The sequence below is a fragment of the Humulus lupulus genome, chromosome 1 (genome assembly GCF_963169125.1).
Source record: "Humulus lupulus chromosome 1, drHumLupu1.1, whole genome shotgun sequence".
NCBI lineage: Eukaryota > Viridiplantae > Streptophyta > Magnoliopsida > Rosales > Cannabaceae > Humulus > Humulus lupulus.
In genome coordinates this window covers 241218692-241238208 of record NC_084793.1, presented here as the reverse complement: position 1 = coordinate 241238208, position 19517 = coordinate 241218692, and the positions used below count along the sequence as shown (strand labels likewise).

The 19517-nt window shown below is 32.7% G+C and overlaps 1 protein-coding gene across 1 annotated transcript; it reads right to left on the bottom strand.

Annotated features, from left to right (window-relative positions):
• Positions 1–6255: 6255 nt before the first annotated feature.
• Positions 6256–7178, bottom strand: LOC133830366 (protein DOWNSTREAM OF FLC-like). Its single transcript, XM_062260342.1, has 2 exons — positions 6940–7178; positions 6256–6800 (listed from the first exon to the last, which is right to left on the bottom strand). The coding sequence occupies exons 1-2, from the start codon at positions 7091–7093 to the stop codon at positions 6466–6468; spliced, it is 489 nt and encodes a 162-aa protein (XP_062116326.1). The 5' UTR covers positions 7094–7178; the 3' UTR covers positions 6256–6465.
• Between the last annotated feature and the right edge of the window lie 12339 nt (positions 7179–19517).

The following is a 19517-nucleotide window of genomic DNA, read 5'->3' as shown; positions in this document are numbered from 1 at the left end:
AATATATTTTCACTTATATTATTTAAGACTTGAGTTATGTAGGTCTAAGACCCATTAATTTTAAACAAAATAATATTTTAACTTCATAACATAACTTTCAGAAACTATTTATTTTGTTTAAAATCATAAGTCAATTTCAACCAAAACATTTCTCAAAAAAACTACACTTAAATAATAATTTGAAAATTCTTGGTTATATTTAAAAAAAATAACACTTTTACACATACATAAATAAGGCCATAATTTATTTGATACATTAGCATTATTTATCTCATTTAGAAGACATTTCATATTTTTAAATAAAAAATTCCAGCAACTAAATAATTCATCCAACATAACAACTTGGATTAAAAATCTTATTTTCTTCTTAAAAATCAGCATGTGTTAATTTGAAAAAGACACCATTTAAATGTGAAATAAAATACCATTTTATTTTCATAAAATCAAAATATCATTAGAGACATCACATGTGCATTTAAAACATTGTTTCACCAATTTACTCACAAATTATATAAAAAAATCAGCAAGCATAATTAACATGAAATTCAAATATGCTCATATTCATTTTAACCAATTACCCTAGCTTGTTTCTATAGCTTCTATGCATTTAAAAATTCAATTAGCATGCACCAATAATTTAGACTATTTTCAAGACATAAACTCTAATACAACGCTTTAACCAAATGTACCATTAAACATAAAATACAACTAGTCATGCTTCTTTTCTCTCACAATAGAATACCTTAACTTGTCATGCTTATAAATGCACAAATAAAAACAAAACAAAAAAAAAGCCCTAATTTTATGACAAGGCATGGCTGAACCCCTATATTATATATAGAGTCAATTTGTGTTCTTTCGTTATTACCATATCAAGATTTCTTACATATAAGCCCTCATTTTCAAAAAAATTATTACGTAATTTTTAATTAATTTTTTTAGTATTTTTCAATAAATAAGTAGTTAAGATATTTAACTAAATAAATTTTTAATTAAATTAATATGTATATATATTGATATTTTCAATTGTTAAGATATTTTAGAAAATAGAAAATGAATAAAAAAATTAGATTAAATGAGAAAATAGAAAGAGTGGTTTGAAGAGATTTTAGAGTGCCACATAATATCCTTGAAGCTCTCCTTTATATATATATAGATTGTTAAGATATTTTAGAAAATAGAAAATGAATAAAAAAATTAGATTAAATGAGAAAATAAAAAGAGTGGTTTGAAGAGATTTTAGAGTGCCACATAATTTCCTTGAAACTCTCCTTTATATATATATAGATATATAGATTGGAATAAAAAAACATAATTATAATATAATAAGAAAAATAGATATATAGATAATAAAAAATTATTACGTAATTTTTAATTAATTTTTTTAGTATTTTTCAATAAATAAGTAGTTAAGATATTTAACTAAATAAATTTTTAATTAAATTAATATGTATATATATTGATATTTTCAATTGTTAAGATATTTTAGAAAATAGAAAATGAATAAAAAAATTAGATTAAATGAGAAAATAGAAAGAGTGGTTTGAAGAGATTTTAGAGTGCCACATAATATCCTTGAAGCTCTCCTTTATATATATATATAGATTGTTAAGATATTTTAGAAAATAGAAAATGAATAAAAAAATTAGATTAAATGAGAAAATAAAAAGAGTGGTTTGAAGAGATTTTAGAGTGCCACATAATTTCCTTGAAACTCTCATTTATATATATATATATATTGGAATAAAAAAACATAATTATAATATAATAAGAAAAATAGATATATAGATAATAAAAAATTATTACGTAATTTTTAATTAATTTTTTTAGTATTTTTCAATAAATAAGTAGTTAAGATATTTAACTAAATAAATTTTTAATTAAATTAATATGTATATATATTGATATTTTCAATTGTTAAGATATTTTAGAAAATAGAAAATGAATAAAAAAATTAGATTAAATGAGAAAATAGAAAGAGTGGTTTGAAGAGATTTTAGAGTGCCACATAATATCCTTGAAGCTCTCCTTTATATATATATATAGATTGTTAAGATATTTTAGAAAATAGAAAATGAATAAAAAAATTAGATTAAATGAGAAAATAAAAAGAGTGGTTTGAAGAGATTTTAGAGTGCCACATAATTTCCTTGAAACTCTCATTTATATATATATATATATAGATTGGAATAAAAAAACATAATTATAATATAATAAGAAAAATAGATATATAGATAATAAAAAATTATTATGTAATTTATAATTAATTTTTTTAGTATTTTTCAATAAATAAGTAGTTAAGATATTTAACTAAATAAATTTTTAATTAAATTAATATGTATATATATTGATATTTTCAATTGTTAAGATATTTTAGAAAATAGAAAATGAATAAAAAAATTAGATTAAATGAGAAAATAGAAAGAGTGGTTTGAAGAGATTTTAGAGTGCCACATAATATCCTTGAAGCTCTCCTTTATATATATATATAGATTGTTAAGATATTTTAGAAAATAGAAAATGAATAAAAAAATTAGATTAAATGAGAAAATAAAAAGAGTGGTTTGAAGAGATTTTAGAGTGCCACATAATTTCCTTGAAACTCTCATTTATATATATATATATATTGGAATAAAAAAACATAATTATAATATAATAAGAAAAATAGATATATAGATAATAAAAAATTATTACGTAATTTTTAATTAATTTTTTTAGTATTTTTCAATAAATAAGTAGTTAAGATATTTAACTAAATAAATTTTTAATTAAATTAATATGTATATATATTGATATTTTCAATTGTTAAGATATTTTAGAAAATAGAAAATGAATAAAAAAATTAGATTAAATGAGAAAATAGAAAGAGTGGTTTGAAGAGATTTTAGAGTGCCACATAATATCCTTGAAGCTCTCCTTTATATATATATATATAGATTGTTAAGATATTTTAGAAAATAGAAAATGAATAAAAAAATTAGATTAAATGAGAAAATAAAAAGAGTGGTTTGAAGAGATTTTAGAGTGCCACATAATTTCCTTGAAACTCTCCTTTATATATATATATATATATATATAGATTGGAATAAAAAAACATAATTATAATATAATAAGAAAAATAGATATATAGATAATAAAAAATTATTACGTAATTTTTAATTAATTTTTTTAGTATTTTTTAATAAATAAGTAGTTAAGATATTTAACTAAATAAATTTTTAATTAAATTAATATGTATATATATTGATATTTTCAATTGTTAAGATATTTTAGAAAATAGAAAATGAATAAAAAAATTAGATTAAATGAGAAAATAGAAAGAGTGGTTTGAAGAGATTTTAGAGTGCCACATAATATCCTTGAAGCTCTCATTTATATATATATATATATATATAGATTGTTAAGATATTTTAGAAAATAGAAAATGAATAAAAAAATTAGATTAAATGAGAAAATAAAAAGAGTGGTTTGAAGAGATTTTAGAGTGCCACATAATTTCTTTGAAACTCTCATTTATATATATATATATATATTGGAATAAAAAAACATAATTATAATATAATAAGAAAAATAGATATATAGATAATAAAAAATTATTACGTAATTTTTAATTAATTTTTTTAGTATTTTTCAATAAATAAGTAGTTAAGATATTTAACTAAATAAATTTTTAATTAAATTAATATGTATATATATTGATATTTTCAATTGTTAAGATATTTTAGAAAATAGAAAATGAATAAAAAAATTAGATTAAATGAGAAAATAGAAAGAGTGGTTTGAAGAGATTTTAGAGTGCCACATAATATCCTTGAAGCTCTCCTTTATATATATATATAGATTGTTAAGATATTTTAGAAAATAGAAAATGAATAAAAAAATTAGATTAAATGAGAAAATAAAAAGAGTGGTTTGAAGAGATTTTAGAGTGCCACATAATTTCCTTGAAACTCTCATTTATATATATATATTGGAATAAAAAAACATAATTATAATATAATAAGAAAAATAGATATATAGATAATAAAAAATTATTATGTAATTTTTAATTAATTTTTTTAGTATTTTTCAATAAATAAGTAGTTAAGATATTTAACTAAATAAATTTTTAATTAAATTAATATGTATATATATTGATATTTTCAATTGTTAAGATATTTTAGAAAATAGAAAATGAATAAAAAAAATTAGATTAAATGAGAAAATAGAAAGAGTGGTTTGAAGAGATTTTAGAGTGCCACATAATATCCTTGAAGCTCTCCTTTATATATATATATAGATTTTTAAGATATTTTAGAAAATAGAAAATGAATAAAAAAATTAGATTAAATGAGAAAATAAAAAGAGTGGTTTGAAGAGATTTTAGAGTGCCACATAATTTCTTTGAAACTCTCCTTTATATATATATATATATATATAGATTGGAATAAAAAAACATAATTATAATATAATAAGAAAAATAGATATATAGATAATAAAAAATTATTACGTAATTTATAATTAATTTTTTTAGTATTTTTCAATAAATAAGTAGTTAAGATATTTAACTAAATAAATTTTTAATTAAATTAATATGTATATATATTGATATTTTCAATTGTTAAGATATTTTAGAAAATAGAAAATGAATAAAAAAATTAGATTAAATGAGAAAATAGAAAGAGTGGTTTGAAGAGATTTTAGAGTGCCACATAATATCCTTGAAGCTCTCCTTTATATATATATATATATATATATATAGATTGTTAAGATATTTTAGAAAATAGAAAATGAATAAAAAAATTAGATTAAATGAGAAAATAAAAAGAGTGGTTTGAAGAGATTTTAGAGTGCCACATAATTTCCTTGAAACTCTCATTTATATATATATATATATATTGGAATAAAAAAACATAATTATAATATAATAAGAAAAATAGATATATAGATAATAAAAAATTATTACGTAATTTTTAATTAACTTTTTTAGTATTTTTCAATAAATAAGTAGTTAAGATATTTAACTAAATAAATTTTTAATTAAATTAATATGTATATATATTGATATTTTCAATTGTTAAGATATTTTAGAAAATAGAAAATGAATAAAAAAATTAGATTAAATGAGAAAATAGAAAGAGTGGTTTGAAGAGATTTTAGAGTGCCACATAATATCCTTGAAGCTCTCCTTTATATATATATATAGATTGTTAAGATATTTTAGAAAATAGAAAATGAATAAAAAAATTAGATTAAATGAGAAAATAAAAAGAGTGGTTTGAAGAGATTTTAGAGTGCCACATAATTTCCTTGAAACTCTCCTTTATATATATATATATATATATATAGATTGGAATAAAAAAACATAATTATAATATAATAAGAAAAATAGATATATAGATAATAAAAAATTATTACGTAATTTTTAATTAATTTTTTTAGTATTTTTTAATAAATAAGTAGTTAAGATATTTAACTAAATAAATTTTTAATTAAATTAATATGTATATATATTGATATTTTCAATTGTTAAGATATTTTAGAAAATAGAAAATGAATAAAAAAATTAGATTAAATGAGAAAATAGAAAGAGTGGTTTGAAGAGATTTTAGAGTGCCACATAATATCCTTGAAGCTCTCCTTTATATATATATATATATATATAGATTGTTAAGATATTTTAAAAAATAGAAAATGAATAAAAAAATTAGATTAAATGAGAAAATAAAAAGAGTGGTTTGAAGAGATTTTAGAGTGCCACATAATTTCTTTGAAACTCTCATTTATATATATATATATTGAAATAAAAAAACATAATTATAATATAATAAGAAAAATAGATATATAGATAATAAAAAATTATTACGTAATTTTTAATTAATTTTTTTAGTATTTTTCAATAAATAAGTAGTTAAGATATTTAACTAAATAAATTTTTAATTAAATTAATATGTATATATATTGATATTTTCAATTGTTAAGATATTTTAGAAAATAGAAAATGAATAAAAAAATTAGATTAAATGAGAAAATAGAAAGAGTGGTTTGAAGAGATTTTAGAGTGCCACATAATATCTTGAAGCTCTACTTTATATATATATATATATATATATATATAGATTATCAAATTTTTAATTAATTAAATAAATAAAACTATTTTTTTAAGGGTTATCAAACAACACCCTAATCAATAATCAAACCAAACTTAACAAATTAATAGTACACCTCTAAATTTTTCAACTATAATTAATAAATCAAACTGTAATAAACATTAAATTATGCAATAATAATATGAAACTGATCATGAAACAATCAATTACATCATGTAACTTTGTTGCTCATAGACTATTACACATAGTCATTAAGAAACATATAACAGGTACAAGAGGTACCACAAAGAAAAAACAGCAGCACATAATAATGAATTATCCTAAATAGTTTATGCTGATAATCGATTGACATTCTAAACGATATAGTATAGTAGTATTACTGCTCTTCATCAGTGGGAAAATACGTCTTGAGGAGCTCTGGACAGCCGGGCAAGGGCTGGTCCTTCAAGAATCCCATATTGTTGACAATATGCTTTCTATTAACGACGCCGTTCATGTAGCCAGTGAGCAAGGCGCTGGCCTTGCTGCGTCCCTCGTCGGCCACTTTGCAGTCGGTAACGGGGCTGCTCACCAGCACGCACTCGCATATCTGGTCCTCGTGGTCGTCTTCTACCATTATCTCATATGTTCCGTTTTCGTTTGTCACTACTTCCAAGCTGTACTTTACCCTCAGTGTGTCCCCGTCCTTGCACTCCATTTTCACCTTTGCACCTAAAAACAAGAATAAAATTTGCTGAGGGTGAGTATATGTATATAAGACTACTTATGAGAATGGTATGGCTGGTTAAATAGTGACAATATTCTACGTGCATTCTTTGCTAAAAATGTTTGATATACAGAGAGAGAGTACCGGCAATGTAAGTGGTGGCGGTGGTCTCGAACCCGGCACGGCAAGTGTCACAGTAAACGCGGCCTTTGATGAAGAAGGGTTTACCGGTGGGAAGATGAGCGCTAACGAGAGCCGGAAGCGCACAGAGAGCGAACAACAGTAGTAGCCTAACCATGGTTGCAATGTTGGAGTGCTTAAAAGAAAGAACATAAAAGACTCCAATTAAACTGATTTGTTCTCGTAAGTAATATAATGAGGAAGTGGCAAGTATTATAGCAGTCAGGGGGTGCTCTTGCTGGGCTTCTTCTTGGATCTATGGACTCCATATACACAGTCGGTGCTCACTCACGTGGACCAAACCGTATCTTGTGGCCCATTTATTTTATTTTCTCTTTTACTCATTAATTGCATGCAGTGGAGTAAGTAATAATATACTGTTTGGTCTTATTTTATGTATGAATTTCCCATACTCTAATGACTACATAATAGTAAATAAATAGCTAATGAGGCGTTTGGTTTTTGGAGCTTTCTATTGGGCCCTCTAATTTTTATTTTTCTGTTTCCCTTTGACTGATAGAGCCATAGAATGTGATCAGGTAAAAATAAATGTGGGGAGCGGGAGTGGTCATCAAAAAGGTGTCCAGAATAAAATGTCCATTTTAGTTTGTAGAAAATATGGTTCACTCTGAAAGATATATATTAACAAAGTAGCAAAATTCCATATCATAGAAATCTACAAGTGCTTCTAGGAAGGTCCATATGGATATATATATATATATATATATTGCTGAAAATTATTCCGTATTACTGGCTTTGATGTTTTGACACAATATATATACATTCATATACTTATATATAGATTTTTTCTTTAAAATTATTGGGACTTCTAACAAAAAACTACTTCAAACACCATAAAAATGTGCAGCATGTGAGAGACCTAGCTTGACGGAAGAGGAAGCCACATGACAAATTAATAAGGTTTTCAATTTTTTTTTCTATTCATAAAAATATTTATTTATATATATATTTGTAGGAGAGAGAAGAGCATGGACGAGAAAGATGGACTTGACTTGAGTTTTGCTAAAAAATGCAGAGTTTTAATGCATGTCATGGATCTTAACGACAAAGTCATCGTATCCAGAGTCCTCATTTAATGGCGGAATACTATTTTGCGCGGTTTCCTATAGTGAGCATCTCACGCTGATGGGGAAGCAAAGCATGTGCAATCTACTCTCACAATTTTTCTCTCTTTAAAAAGAAAATGCTACTAATTAAGAGGAAAGATAACCTGCTTATAATTTAACTAGCTCAAAATGTACTCAAATTCTTCTTGATTTTGTTATACATACTAATAATCAATTGAATAGCCAATTAATTAGTATTATCATTATCATTTTAATGATGAGGTTAAAAATTATAGCATAAGATGATTGGTAATTTGGTGTGATCACTTGCAAGTTATATAAGGTGAATAAAAATTCATTGTCACTAGTTGTCTGTCGCGCCTTTGACGCTCCAGTAAATAGTTGACATGTGTCTATCAATTTTTGCTTCACGTGGTTAATTATTCAACGTCACATCTGTTACTTCCATTCGGAGAAATTATGTAAATGTAAAAAAGTCATGTCATATTTAGTAATCATTTGAATACTTTATTTTAATAGTTTTTAGGATATATTTTTTTTTAGAGGATATTGGCGTTTAAAATATCTAGTTACCATTCAATACTTAAACACCGAAATTGTTTTTACTGTAAAAATTATCGTAAAAATATCTTGTTACCATTCAAATACTTAAATACTTAAAAAAAATTTACGGTAAAAATACTTAATTTTAATAATTTTGTACTCCGTAGGTATCTAACCTAAAAAAAAATTATTAAGTTTGACTAGGCATTAATATGTTAACATACCATTGGTCAAAAATCAATAGACGGCAAAAATATAATTTGTTGTAATTGAAGCACTTAAATACTTAAATTTTTTTTTTACAGAAAAAATATCTAACTTTAATAATTTGATACTTTGTAGGTACCCAACGTTAAATTTTCTGTTAAGTTTGACCCAAACACTAACACGAAGGGTCAAAAATCATTTAATCTGTATTTATTTTTTAATAAATTAATTTAAACTAAAAAATTTAAGTAATTAAACATAATATAAATAATCTATGAAATCTAATTTAAACTTAAATATTTAGAAAAATTATTTAATTAAATATTTTTTTTTTAGGGATATTGACGGCGATAATACCCAAGTATTTTCAATAGTTACACTTTAATACTCAAAAAAAAATTTGCAATAATAATACATTCTGTCCACTTTTTGTTGCAATTAGGTACATGTTAACTTTCATTATTAAATGGTGACGTGGCAGTATAAATATAAAAAAATATTTTAAAAATCATTTTAAAATTAGATATTGGCAGCGATAATACCTAAAAAATTTCAAAAATTACACTTTAATACCCAAATCTTTTTTTGGTGGTAATAATACTCTAATCTATAATTTTGGTGCAACTATTAGTATTCACCGTTAACTACATGTTAAGTATCTACGTGACACATTTTTATTATTCTAATTGGCAGCAATAATACATAAATCTTTTTAAAAGTTACACTTTAATACTTTTTTTTTGCGGTAATACCTAAATCTACAATTTTTGTGCAACCATTAGTACTCACCGTTAATTGTCCGTTAAGTATCCACGTGGTATATACGGATTTTGGGATGATTTTAGACTAAATTATTTAAATTCTTTTAATATTATAAAAATCATTTTAAATTTTAAAAAAATATATATAAAATATCATTAAAAACTAGTTAATAATATGAATTTTGGGATGATTTTGAGTTTCAATTTTAATTTGGGTTGTTACGAATTTACAAATTTTAGTTTTATTTATTAGTTTATAATAATCTTTTACATTTTTTATTTTTTAAAATGATTTTTATAGTAGTTAAAGAATTTAAGGACATTGGCGACGATAATACCCAAATCATTTATAAAGTTACACTTTAATACCTAAATTTACAAGTATAAAAATGTGTCACGTGGATACTTAACGGTGAGTACTAACTGTAACGCCCTACTACCCAGGGACCGTTACGTTGTGCATTTTAAACAGTGATAAACTCGCTAACCAAGTCATTTGGCCATAATCGTGTAACTAAGTATGATTAACGGTTTAGAGTTAAAAAATTTAGTCAAAGATGCAGCGTTTCACTAAAACGTTACTGTATACATTAGGATCCCAAAAATACATTTAAAAGGTTAATTACAACAAAATATTTACAACCAGCTGACCTAAGCGACAAAATAGGGTTTAACACTAGTTCCTTTTAAACCCTCGGGCGCGGTGGTCAAGCAGCCGCATATGTACACATCGTCACCTAAACTCTCCAACTCAAGGATGGTCCAACTATCTTTTGCCTTTACCTGCACCACATAGCACCCGAGAGCCGAGGCTCAGCAAGAAACTCAATATGCTCATGAATAGGTAATAGCATGTCACTGAATCATAATAGCATGCCTAACAATAATAGCCTTATTCATGCAAGCAAGTAAGTTCAAGTAAATGATTGTGGGCCATGCCCTCCTTTATGGATGACTATCAAGTCAATCCTAAGTAAATATCACTAATGATTCTGGTAATCATACTGAGGCTTGCATCCCAATCAGATAAGTGACTAAGTAGTCAGGAACTTGAACCAGATAAGTGACTATGGAGTCACGAACTTGAACCAGATAAGTGACTAAGTAGTCAGGAACTTGAACCAGATAAGTGACTATGGAGTCACGAACTTGAACCAGATAAGTGACTTTGGAGTCACGCACTTGGGCTCTGCACCCTAAGCCATGTGACGCTACAGTCACCTGAGCCTTTTGGTTCTGACTCTATGTAACTAGCCTTTAGACTAGACAAGCGCTTTTGTTTTCATCGAACTTGAGGTCATTCAAGCATTTCATGCTTATATTGATTAGATCTAATCATTTCGGCTCTGCGTTCAATACGCTTATGCCGATCTTTACTCATAGGTCAATTCCATACAACTCGTGCCGTTTCTAAATATAAGGCATTCAACATGCTTACTCAACATTCACTAGCATAATTATGATCATGCACATTTACAGAGACTCAAGCTCTGATCAATCTCATATTCAACATTCATGTTATGCCCTAATCACATGTGTCTTATGCATCACATGCATCACATACTAGGTGCAGTTTTCTTACCTTTGGTCCAAGTACAGGTAACCAACCCTTAAGCACGATCCTATCCCGAGCCCTAATGGTAACCTAGTCACAACCACAAAATAATAACCCCATAAGGTTCATTCCTTAAAAACAAACTCCAGGACCATTCTCATGCTCTCAGGACTTTCAATCCCCTAAGCCCCCAAGTCCTCCCAAGCTCTAAAAATGAGCTTTGCTAGAATTGGCATAGGGCTGGGGCGCTCAAAAGTGGCGCTGGGGCGCTGCCCCAAGTCAGAGAGCACTCAAGCTCTCCCCTGCCTAGCGCTGGGGCACCAGAAGTGGTGCTGGGTCGCCAATTCGACAGACCAGAATTTCTGGTTTTCCTCCCCTGCGTTTTCCCTTAAATCCCAAGCTTCAAAACCAACCTAAACACCATCCAAACCTATAATTTAACCCCAAAACCTCAACAACACCTCAACCTTATCAAAATCCAAGTACAAACACAATCAAAACACCAACACAAACCCAAATCCAAGCTAAAACTAACTCAAAAACTTCAATCAAACTTCAAGCTAAAACTAACTCAAAAATAGAGCAACAAACCAGAAACTTGAATTGAAATTCTTACCTCAAACTTGAATTAAACCCCTTCCAATGGCTGAACCAATACCGTAAGCTCACAAGCGTTGATTCCCAAACTTGAACCCTCAAACTCACTTCAAAATTCAAGCCAAAAAGAAGAAGAAGAAGAAAGAATCGGGAGAGAGAAGAGAAATAGTCTATGTTTTGTTGTCCAACTCCTTCTACAGCTTTCTAATTCGTTTAAACATATCCTATGGCCAAAAGACCAAAATGCCCCCAAGCCCATTTTATTTCCTTAACAGCCCCCCAAGGGAAAAATCGTCATTTCCCGTCTAATCCCGTTAATTATAATTAACGTCCTCCAATTCCTGTTATTCTCAATATTCCCAAATGATTACCAAATAATTTCCCACATTACACGATCCCATTAATGTACTAAATTACCAAATTATCCCTAGGCTCGCCCCGAGCCCGGTGTTTGACCCCATTATGACTAAACTACTACTTTGCTCGCTAGGATCGTTTCATGCAGAATATCTCAAATATAATCAAATAATAATGAAGCACCACATACATACCACATATGTGCCAAATATACCCAAAACGGGCCAAATTATGAAAATGAACCAATTAAACAAAAAAATGGGCCCACGTGCATATTTAATACACCTAAACATGTATATCAAGTCATATTATGATATAACTCACATAATCACATAATGATAAACATAAATATCACATAATCATATAATTCCAGAATTTGCCATCCTAGCCCCCATAATCAAGGCCCTAAGCCTTATTAGGAAATTTGGGTCGTTACACTAATGGTTGCACCAAAATTATAAATTTAGGTATTATTACCACCAAGAAAAAGATTTGGGTATTAAAGTATAACTTTAGAAAATTTTTTGGGTATTATCGCAGCCAGTGTGCCTTTTAAAATTAAAACAATGCCTTATAATTATAAAAACCATTAGAAAATCCAAAAATAATCTTTTTTTTAGTTATAATTTTAAACATTTTTTCATTAAAAAATTCTTTAGAACGTAATCTAAATATTTTTTCATTAAATCAAAATTTGTACAAAATCTGTAACCTAAACAATAAAATCAAAATCCTTTAAAAAAAAAGGAAAAAAAAAACTATAAAATCAAAATCTTAGCATGTACAAATATCAAAATCTAAATACTATATTCAAACTTTGAATTTCCAACAACATCCAATTGAAACACAAACCATCCAATATTCAAACTCAATTGTCCATGTATATCATATACAAATTTATAAACAATGAGATTCAAACTTAGGATTAGCGTAGCTTTTCTGTCTACTCTGTGAAGCAAGCATTCTTGCTCGAATCTTTTCAATGGCCTCGTTGGTCTTCTGAACCATGTCTGGCCCCAAATACCTTCTCTCACCCATCTCATCCCAGTGAATGGGTGATCTGCACTTTCTTCCATATAACATCTCATAAGTAGCCACTCCAATCGTGGACTGATAACTATTGTTATATGAAAATTCGATCAACGGAAGATACTTACTCCAAGATCCCTCGAAATCAATCACACACGCCCTAAGCATGTCCTCTAATACCTGAATCGTCCTCTCAAACTGTCCGTCAGTCTGAGGATGAAAAGCTGTACTAAACTTCAACTGAGTCCCCATAGCTCTCTGTAGAACTCCCCAAAACATGGAGGTAAAAATGGGATCTCGATCTGACACGATAGACTTTGGAACCCCATGGAGATGAACTATCTCCCTCACATACAACTCTACATACTGCTCCACTGTATAGGTAGACCTCACTGGTAGAAAATGAGATGACTTGGTGTATCTGTCCACTATCATCCACACCGAGTCATGAAGTCCAACTGTCCTGGGTAATCCTCCCACGAAATCCATCATAATGTCCTCCCACTTCCACTCTGGGATACCCAAAGGCTGAAGCAATCCCGCTGGTCGCTGATGCTCAGCCTTAACCTGCTGACATGTCAAACATCTAGCCATATACTCTACCACATCCTTCTTCATCCCGGGCCACCAATATAATGTCTGTAGATCCTGATACATCTTCATGGTACCCAGATGAAGTGAGTATGGCATAGTGTGAGACTCATCCAGTATCTCTCGTTTGATCCCCTCATCTATCGGAACACAAATCCGTCCCTGATATCGAAGCAAACCTGTCTCAAAAACAGAATAATCCTTAGCTACCCCCGCTAAGACATGCTGCCTAACTTCCTGCAACTGCGCATCCACCAACTGACCCTCCTTGACCCGCTCTAACAAGGTCGACTGCAAGGTAATATTAACTAACTGGCCTACCACCAGTTCTATCTTCGCCCTGGCCATCTCATTAGCTAATTCTCTCAAGATCTAGGTGGAACTATACAACTGTCCTGGGCCCCTCCGGCTCAACGCATCTGCCACCACATTGGCTTTCCCAAGGTGGTAAAGGATATCACAATCATAATCCTTAACCAACTCAAACCAACGTCTCTACCTCATATTCAGATCCTTCTGAGTGAAGAAATATTTCAAACTCTTGTGGTCAGTATATATCTCGCACTTCTCCCAATACAGATAATGACACCACACCTTCAATGCGAATACCACTACTGCTAGTTCCAAATCATGAGTCGGATACCGCTGCTCATACTCCTTCAGCTGCCGAGATGCATAGGCTATAACTTTCTCATTCTGCATCAACAGGCAGCCTAAACCCATCCTCGATTCATGACAATAGACCACAAACTTTCCTTCCTCCGAAGGAAAACTCAACACAGGTGCAGAAATAAGCTGTTGCTTCAACTCTTGTAAACTGTTCTCACACTTCTCTGACCAAACAAACTTCTGATTCTTTCTTGTCAACTCTGTCATTGGTGAAGAAATCTTTGAGAACCCCTCTACGAACCGTCTATAATAGCCTGCCAATCCAAGGAAACTCCGCCCCTCCGAGGCATTCCTTGGCCTCGGCCAATCCCTCATTGCTTCTACCTTGGACGGATCCACCTTAATCCCTTCTACACCAACTATATGCCCAAGAAAAGTCACATCTGGCAACCAAAACTCACACTTCTTAAATTTGGCGTACAACTGATGCTCCCTTAACCTCTGTCAAACCTGTTGGAGATGCTGATCATGCTCTGCCTCTGAACTGGAGTAAACCAAGATGTCGTCGATGAAGACAATGACGAACTGATCCAAGAAGTCCCTGAACACCCTGTTCATCAGATCCAAAAAAGTTGTCGGGGCATTGGTTAGACCAAAAGACATGACCAAGAACTCATAATGCCCATACCGTGTCCGGAAGGCCGTCTTCGGTATATCCTCATCTTTGATCCTCAGCTGGTGATAACCAGATCGAAGATCAATCTTTGAGAACACCGTCTTTCCCTGCAGCTAATCGAACAAGTCATCAATCCTTGGTAGAGGGTACTTATTCTGGATAGTCAACTTGTTCAATTCTCTATAATCTATACACATCCTCAAAGTCCCGTCCTTCTTCTTAACAAATAACACTAGAGCGCCCCATGGAGAATAACTAGGCCAGATGAATCCCAAATCTAGAAGTTCTTGCAACTGTATCTTCAACTCTTTCAATTCTGCTGGTGCCATTTTGTACAGTGTTCTAGATACTGGTTCTGTCCCCGGTGCTAACTCAATCTCAAACTGAATCTCCCTGCGCGGCAGCAACCCTGGTAGATCCTCAGGAAATACGTCTAAGAACTCACACACCAATCTGGTCTCTCCCAGCCCTGCCAGCATAACTCTAGCAGTATCCACTACACTGGCCAGAAAACCTATGCATCCCCCCTGCAACAAGTCTCTGGCTCTCAACGCTGAAATCATGGGTACGCGGGGTCCACATACCGCACCCACAAAAATAAAAGGGTCCTCGCCCTCAGGCTCAAACGTAACCATCTTCTTCCTGCAGTCAATGGTAGCCCCATATCTGACTAACCAGTCCATCCCCAAAATCATATCAAAATCCTCCATATCTAACTCAATCAGATCCACCGAAAGTTCCCTACTATCAACTATCACTGGCAGTGCCCTAATCCATCTCCTAGAAACTACCAGTTCCCCTGTAGGCAATAAAGTCCCAAACCCTGCAGTCCAATACTCACTAGGTCTACACAATCTATCAATCACTCTACTAGAAACAAAAGAATGTGTAGCACCAGAATCAATCAATACAGTAAAAGGAGTGTCAGCGCTAGAAAGCTGACCTGTCACTACTGAGGGACTAGCCTCGGCCTCTGCCTGAGTCAAGGTAAATACTCGAGCTAGAGTCAAGCTATCCACCTTCCCTGCTTCCCCTTTCTTCACCGTTGGGTAGTCTTTCCTGAGAGGCCCCACTGTTCTGCACACAAAGCAGGCCTTGGCCCGACACTCGCCCAGATGGCGTCTTCTACACCTCGGGCACTCCGAATAGGTCTGCCATGCCTCGCCGCCACCCTGGCAGCCACCCTGACCACCCCGACCCCTCCTATCAGGACCAGCAGCGGTCGAAGTGTCAGGAGCCTTTCTCTTGGAGTCATTGGGGCCTCCGCCCCTACCTGTCCCTGAATAAGGAGGCACCACTCTGCGGCCCTCACGCCTCACTGCACTTTCCCTCCATATCTTGTTCTCCGCTTCCTCAGCGGTGAGAGCCTTCTCAACGGCCTGGGCATAAGTTGTTCCTCCAGGTACCGTTGTGATCCTGACATCCCGGGCTATCATAGCATTAAGCCCCCTGATAAATCGATTTTTCCTAGCAGCATCATTAGGTACAAGATCTGGAGCAAACTTCACAAGCCTATCAAATTTTAGGGCATATTCAGTAACAGTCATATTGCCCTACACCAGACTCACGAACTCATTGACTTTTGCTGCCCTGGTAGCAACATTGTAGTACTTCTGACTAAACAAGTCTTTGAAACCTTCCCAACTCAAAGTAGTAACATCCCTGGTCTGCGATGCCCACTTCTGCGATGCCACTTCCCACCAGAAGTGGGCATCCTCTCTCAACATATAAGTGGCACAGGCCACTCTATCATGCCCCTCTACTCTCATGAAATCCAGAATTGTAGTAATCATGGTTAGCCATTGCTCGACTTTCACTGGATTCGGTCCACCCTCAAAGGTTGGGGGTTGCTGCTTCCTGAACCGCTCGTACAATGGCTCCCATCTGTTTCCAACCTCCTGAGACTGCAAAACTGGTACCACTGCAGGTGGTACAATAGGGGCAGCACTCCCTGATGGAGCCTGCTGCCGTAGAATACGGATCTGCTCATCCTAACTCTGTAATCGAGCCTTCATATCTGCCATTAACTGCTGCCAGTTCTCAGGGACTGGCGGAGGAATCTAGCCCTGGTAATCACTCTCGGTCCTGGACCTAGTGCCGGCCAGCCGTGTAGATTTTCTTGGACGCATAGCTATCCAAGTCAATCTGCAAATAACGACTCGGCAGTCAGACAATGATGACAGGGTAAAAATTTCTCCAAGATCCACCAATAGAACATAACCAATCACAAACAATCAACATATAAGCATCCATCCTCATGCACTAGCTGCTAATAAGCACGCCTCCAATCTCATTACACAATAGCTATAAAACAGACATTCATCCATGCACAGTATACAATTAATCACCCAAATATTCAGGTGCATGCACGGCTATGCTAATAAACATGCCTCAATATTCTCACACAACAGTCAAGGGCCAGGCCCTATCAGTATCTCATGCTTCCTATTAATCCAATAAATAACAGCACTCATAACTCAATTTAGGCATATAAGCACATATACACATTACCAAACCCTGATTTGAGCTTGTCTCTAGCAGCGAATGTACATGTCCAGCCTGTCTTCAAGAATCCTTAAACCTAGGACGCTCTGATACCAAGTTGTAACACCCTGGATAGCCAAGACCACTACATTGTGTACTTATAAAGGTGCAAGACTTACTAAAAAAGTCATTAATTTAAAAATGTGTCACTAAACATGTATGAGCTAGGGTTAAAAAGGTTTTGGTCTCAAAAGTTTCATTTTATATAATTAAGCAGTTATATACACGGGATCCCAAAAGAAATAGAGTTTAAAAGTTGGATTACAGACTTCCAAAATAATACAAACAACTGTCAGCCACACTAAGGCAAAATGGACAATTTCTGGGTCTCGCGTCCCTGCCTAAACCTCAACCGTGGTGGCTGAGCCACTGGCCATGTACATTCTGCTCGTAGAGCTCTGCAATTCAAGGCTGATCAAGTTTTCCCTTGCCTTTACCTGAACCACGTAGCACCCGTGAGCCAAGGCCCAATAAGAAAACATGATGTGCAACATAAGCAGTAATAACAGAAAATAAATTCACTAAGCATGAACCCTCATCATATAATCCACATTAATCATTCAGCATATATTCAGAATCATGGATGCAATCAAACACTTATAACATTCATATCACATAATAATCAGGGTCGACAACTTAGACCGCACCCTCTGTTTACCCCCACTGACTCCGGCCCGCTTAAACCGAGCTCAGTACATATTAAGCTGTCCTCGGCTACCAATGGCCAAGTCGTGCCCTGTGCGCTAGTGTAACTCTTGGCACCCTTAGGCCGTTGGTTCACTAATTAGCTTGCATGGCATAATACCATCTTTTCAAGCATACACAATAGGGAACCCTTAGTCCCATTACAGATATTCAACCAGGTGTAGTTTTCTTACCTTTGATCTTTGCGGTTTCGGATTACAAGAAACGTTCCTCAAGCACGATCCGTTCCCGAGCCTTAGCATGCCTTTGCTCAGCATTCTCCCAGATGACGCCTCTTACACCGAGTGCATTCTGGGTAGACTTTCCAATCCCTGCCCTTGCTCAATCTAATAAACGAAGGTGTCACTGTCTGAGCTCCACACTCTCTGGCACTCTTCTTCTCAATCTGATTTCCTGTGCTCTCAACAGTAAGAGCCTCGCCCTACCACCTGATCGTGGGTAGAGATTTCATGCACTAGAGCGACCCTAACACCCTGGGCTACTCCGTGATTCAATCCCTGGATAAACATTTCCTTCCGAGCTACATCTGTGGGTACCATAACAAATACAAACTTGGCCAACTCATCGAATATGTTAACATACTCGGTTACTGTTGCTTCTCCTTGAATGAGGTTCAGAAACTCATTCATTTTAGTAGTCTTGACTACATCACAGTAATATCTTTCATTAAACAGCTGCCTAAATTCTTTCCAGTCCATCACAGCTGTATCTCGTGTATGGGATACTACTTCCCACCATGTCCGGGCATCATCCCACAATACAAATGTAGCACAGATCACCCTATCGTGAGCTACCAGCCCCATACTGTCGAGAATGGAAATGATCATGGCCATCCATTGCTCAGCTCTGAATGGATCTAGGCCTCCCTCAAAGACTAGAGGGTAGTACTCCTGGAATCTTCCACAAAGAAATTCCCATCTATTCTCATCCCTAGGCTGAGCCAATACTGGTGCCACTCCTGGCATAGCAAAGGAAGAGGTGTTCCCTGGCAGATTCTGCTGCTGTTTCAAACACCTAATCTCTTCCTCTTACCTTTGTAATCTTAATTGCACATCTGTAAACACCTGCTAGAAATTCTGAGGGGCAGGTGAAGAACTCAAACCCTGGCTGTAATTCCCAGCCTCGGTATAACCACCAGCAGGTCTCATTATTTGCCTTGGATACATACCTGCTAATTGAATCTGCAGTCAATAACTTGACCCATTAAACATGATGAGCACATTCAAAAGCCTTTCCCATAGGAACAATCATACAACACCACATTCAGAAACCACTGCAGT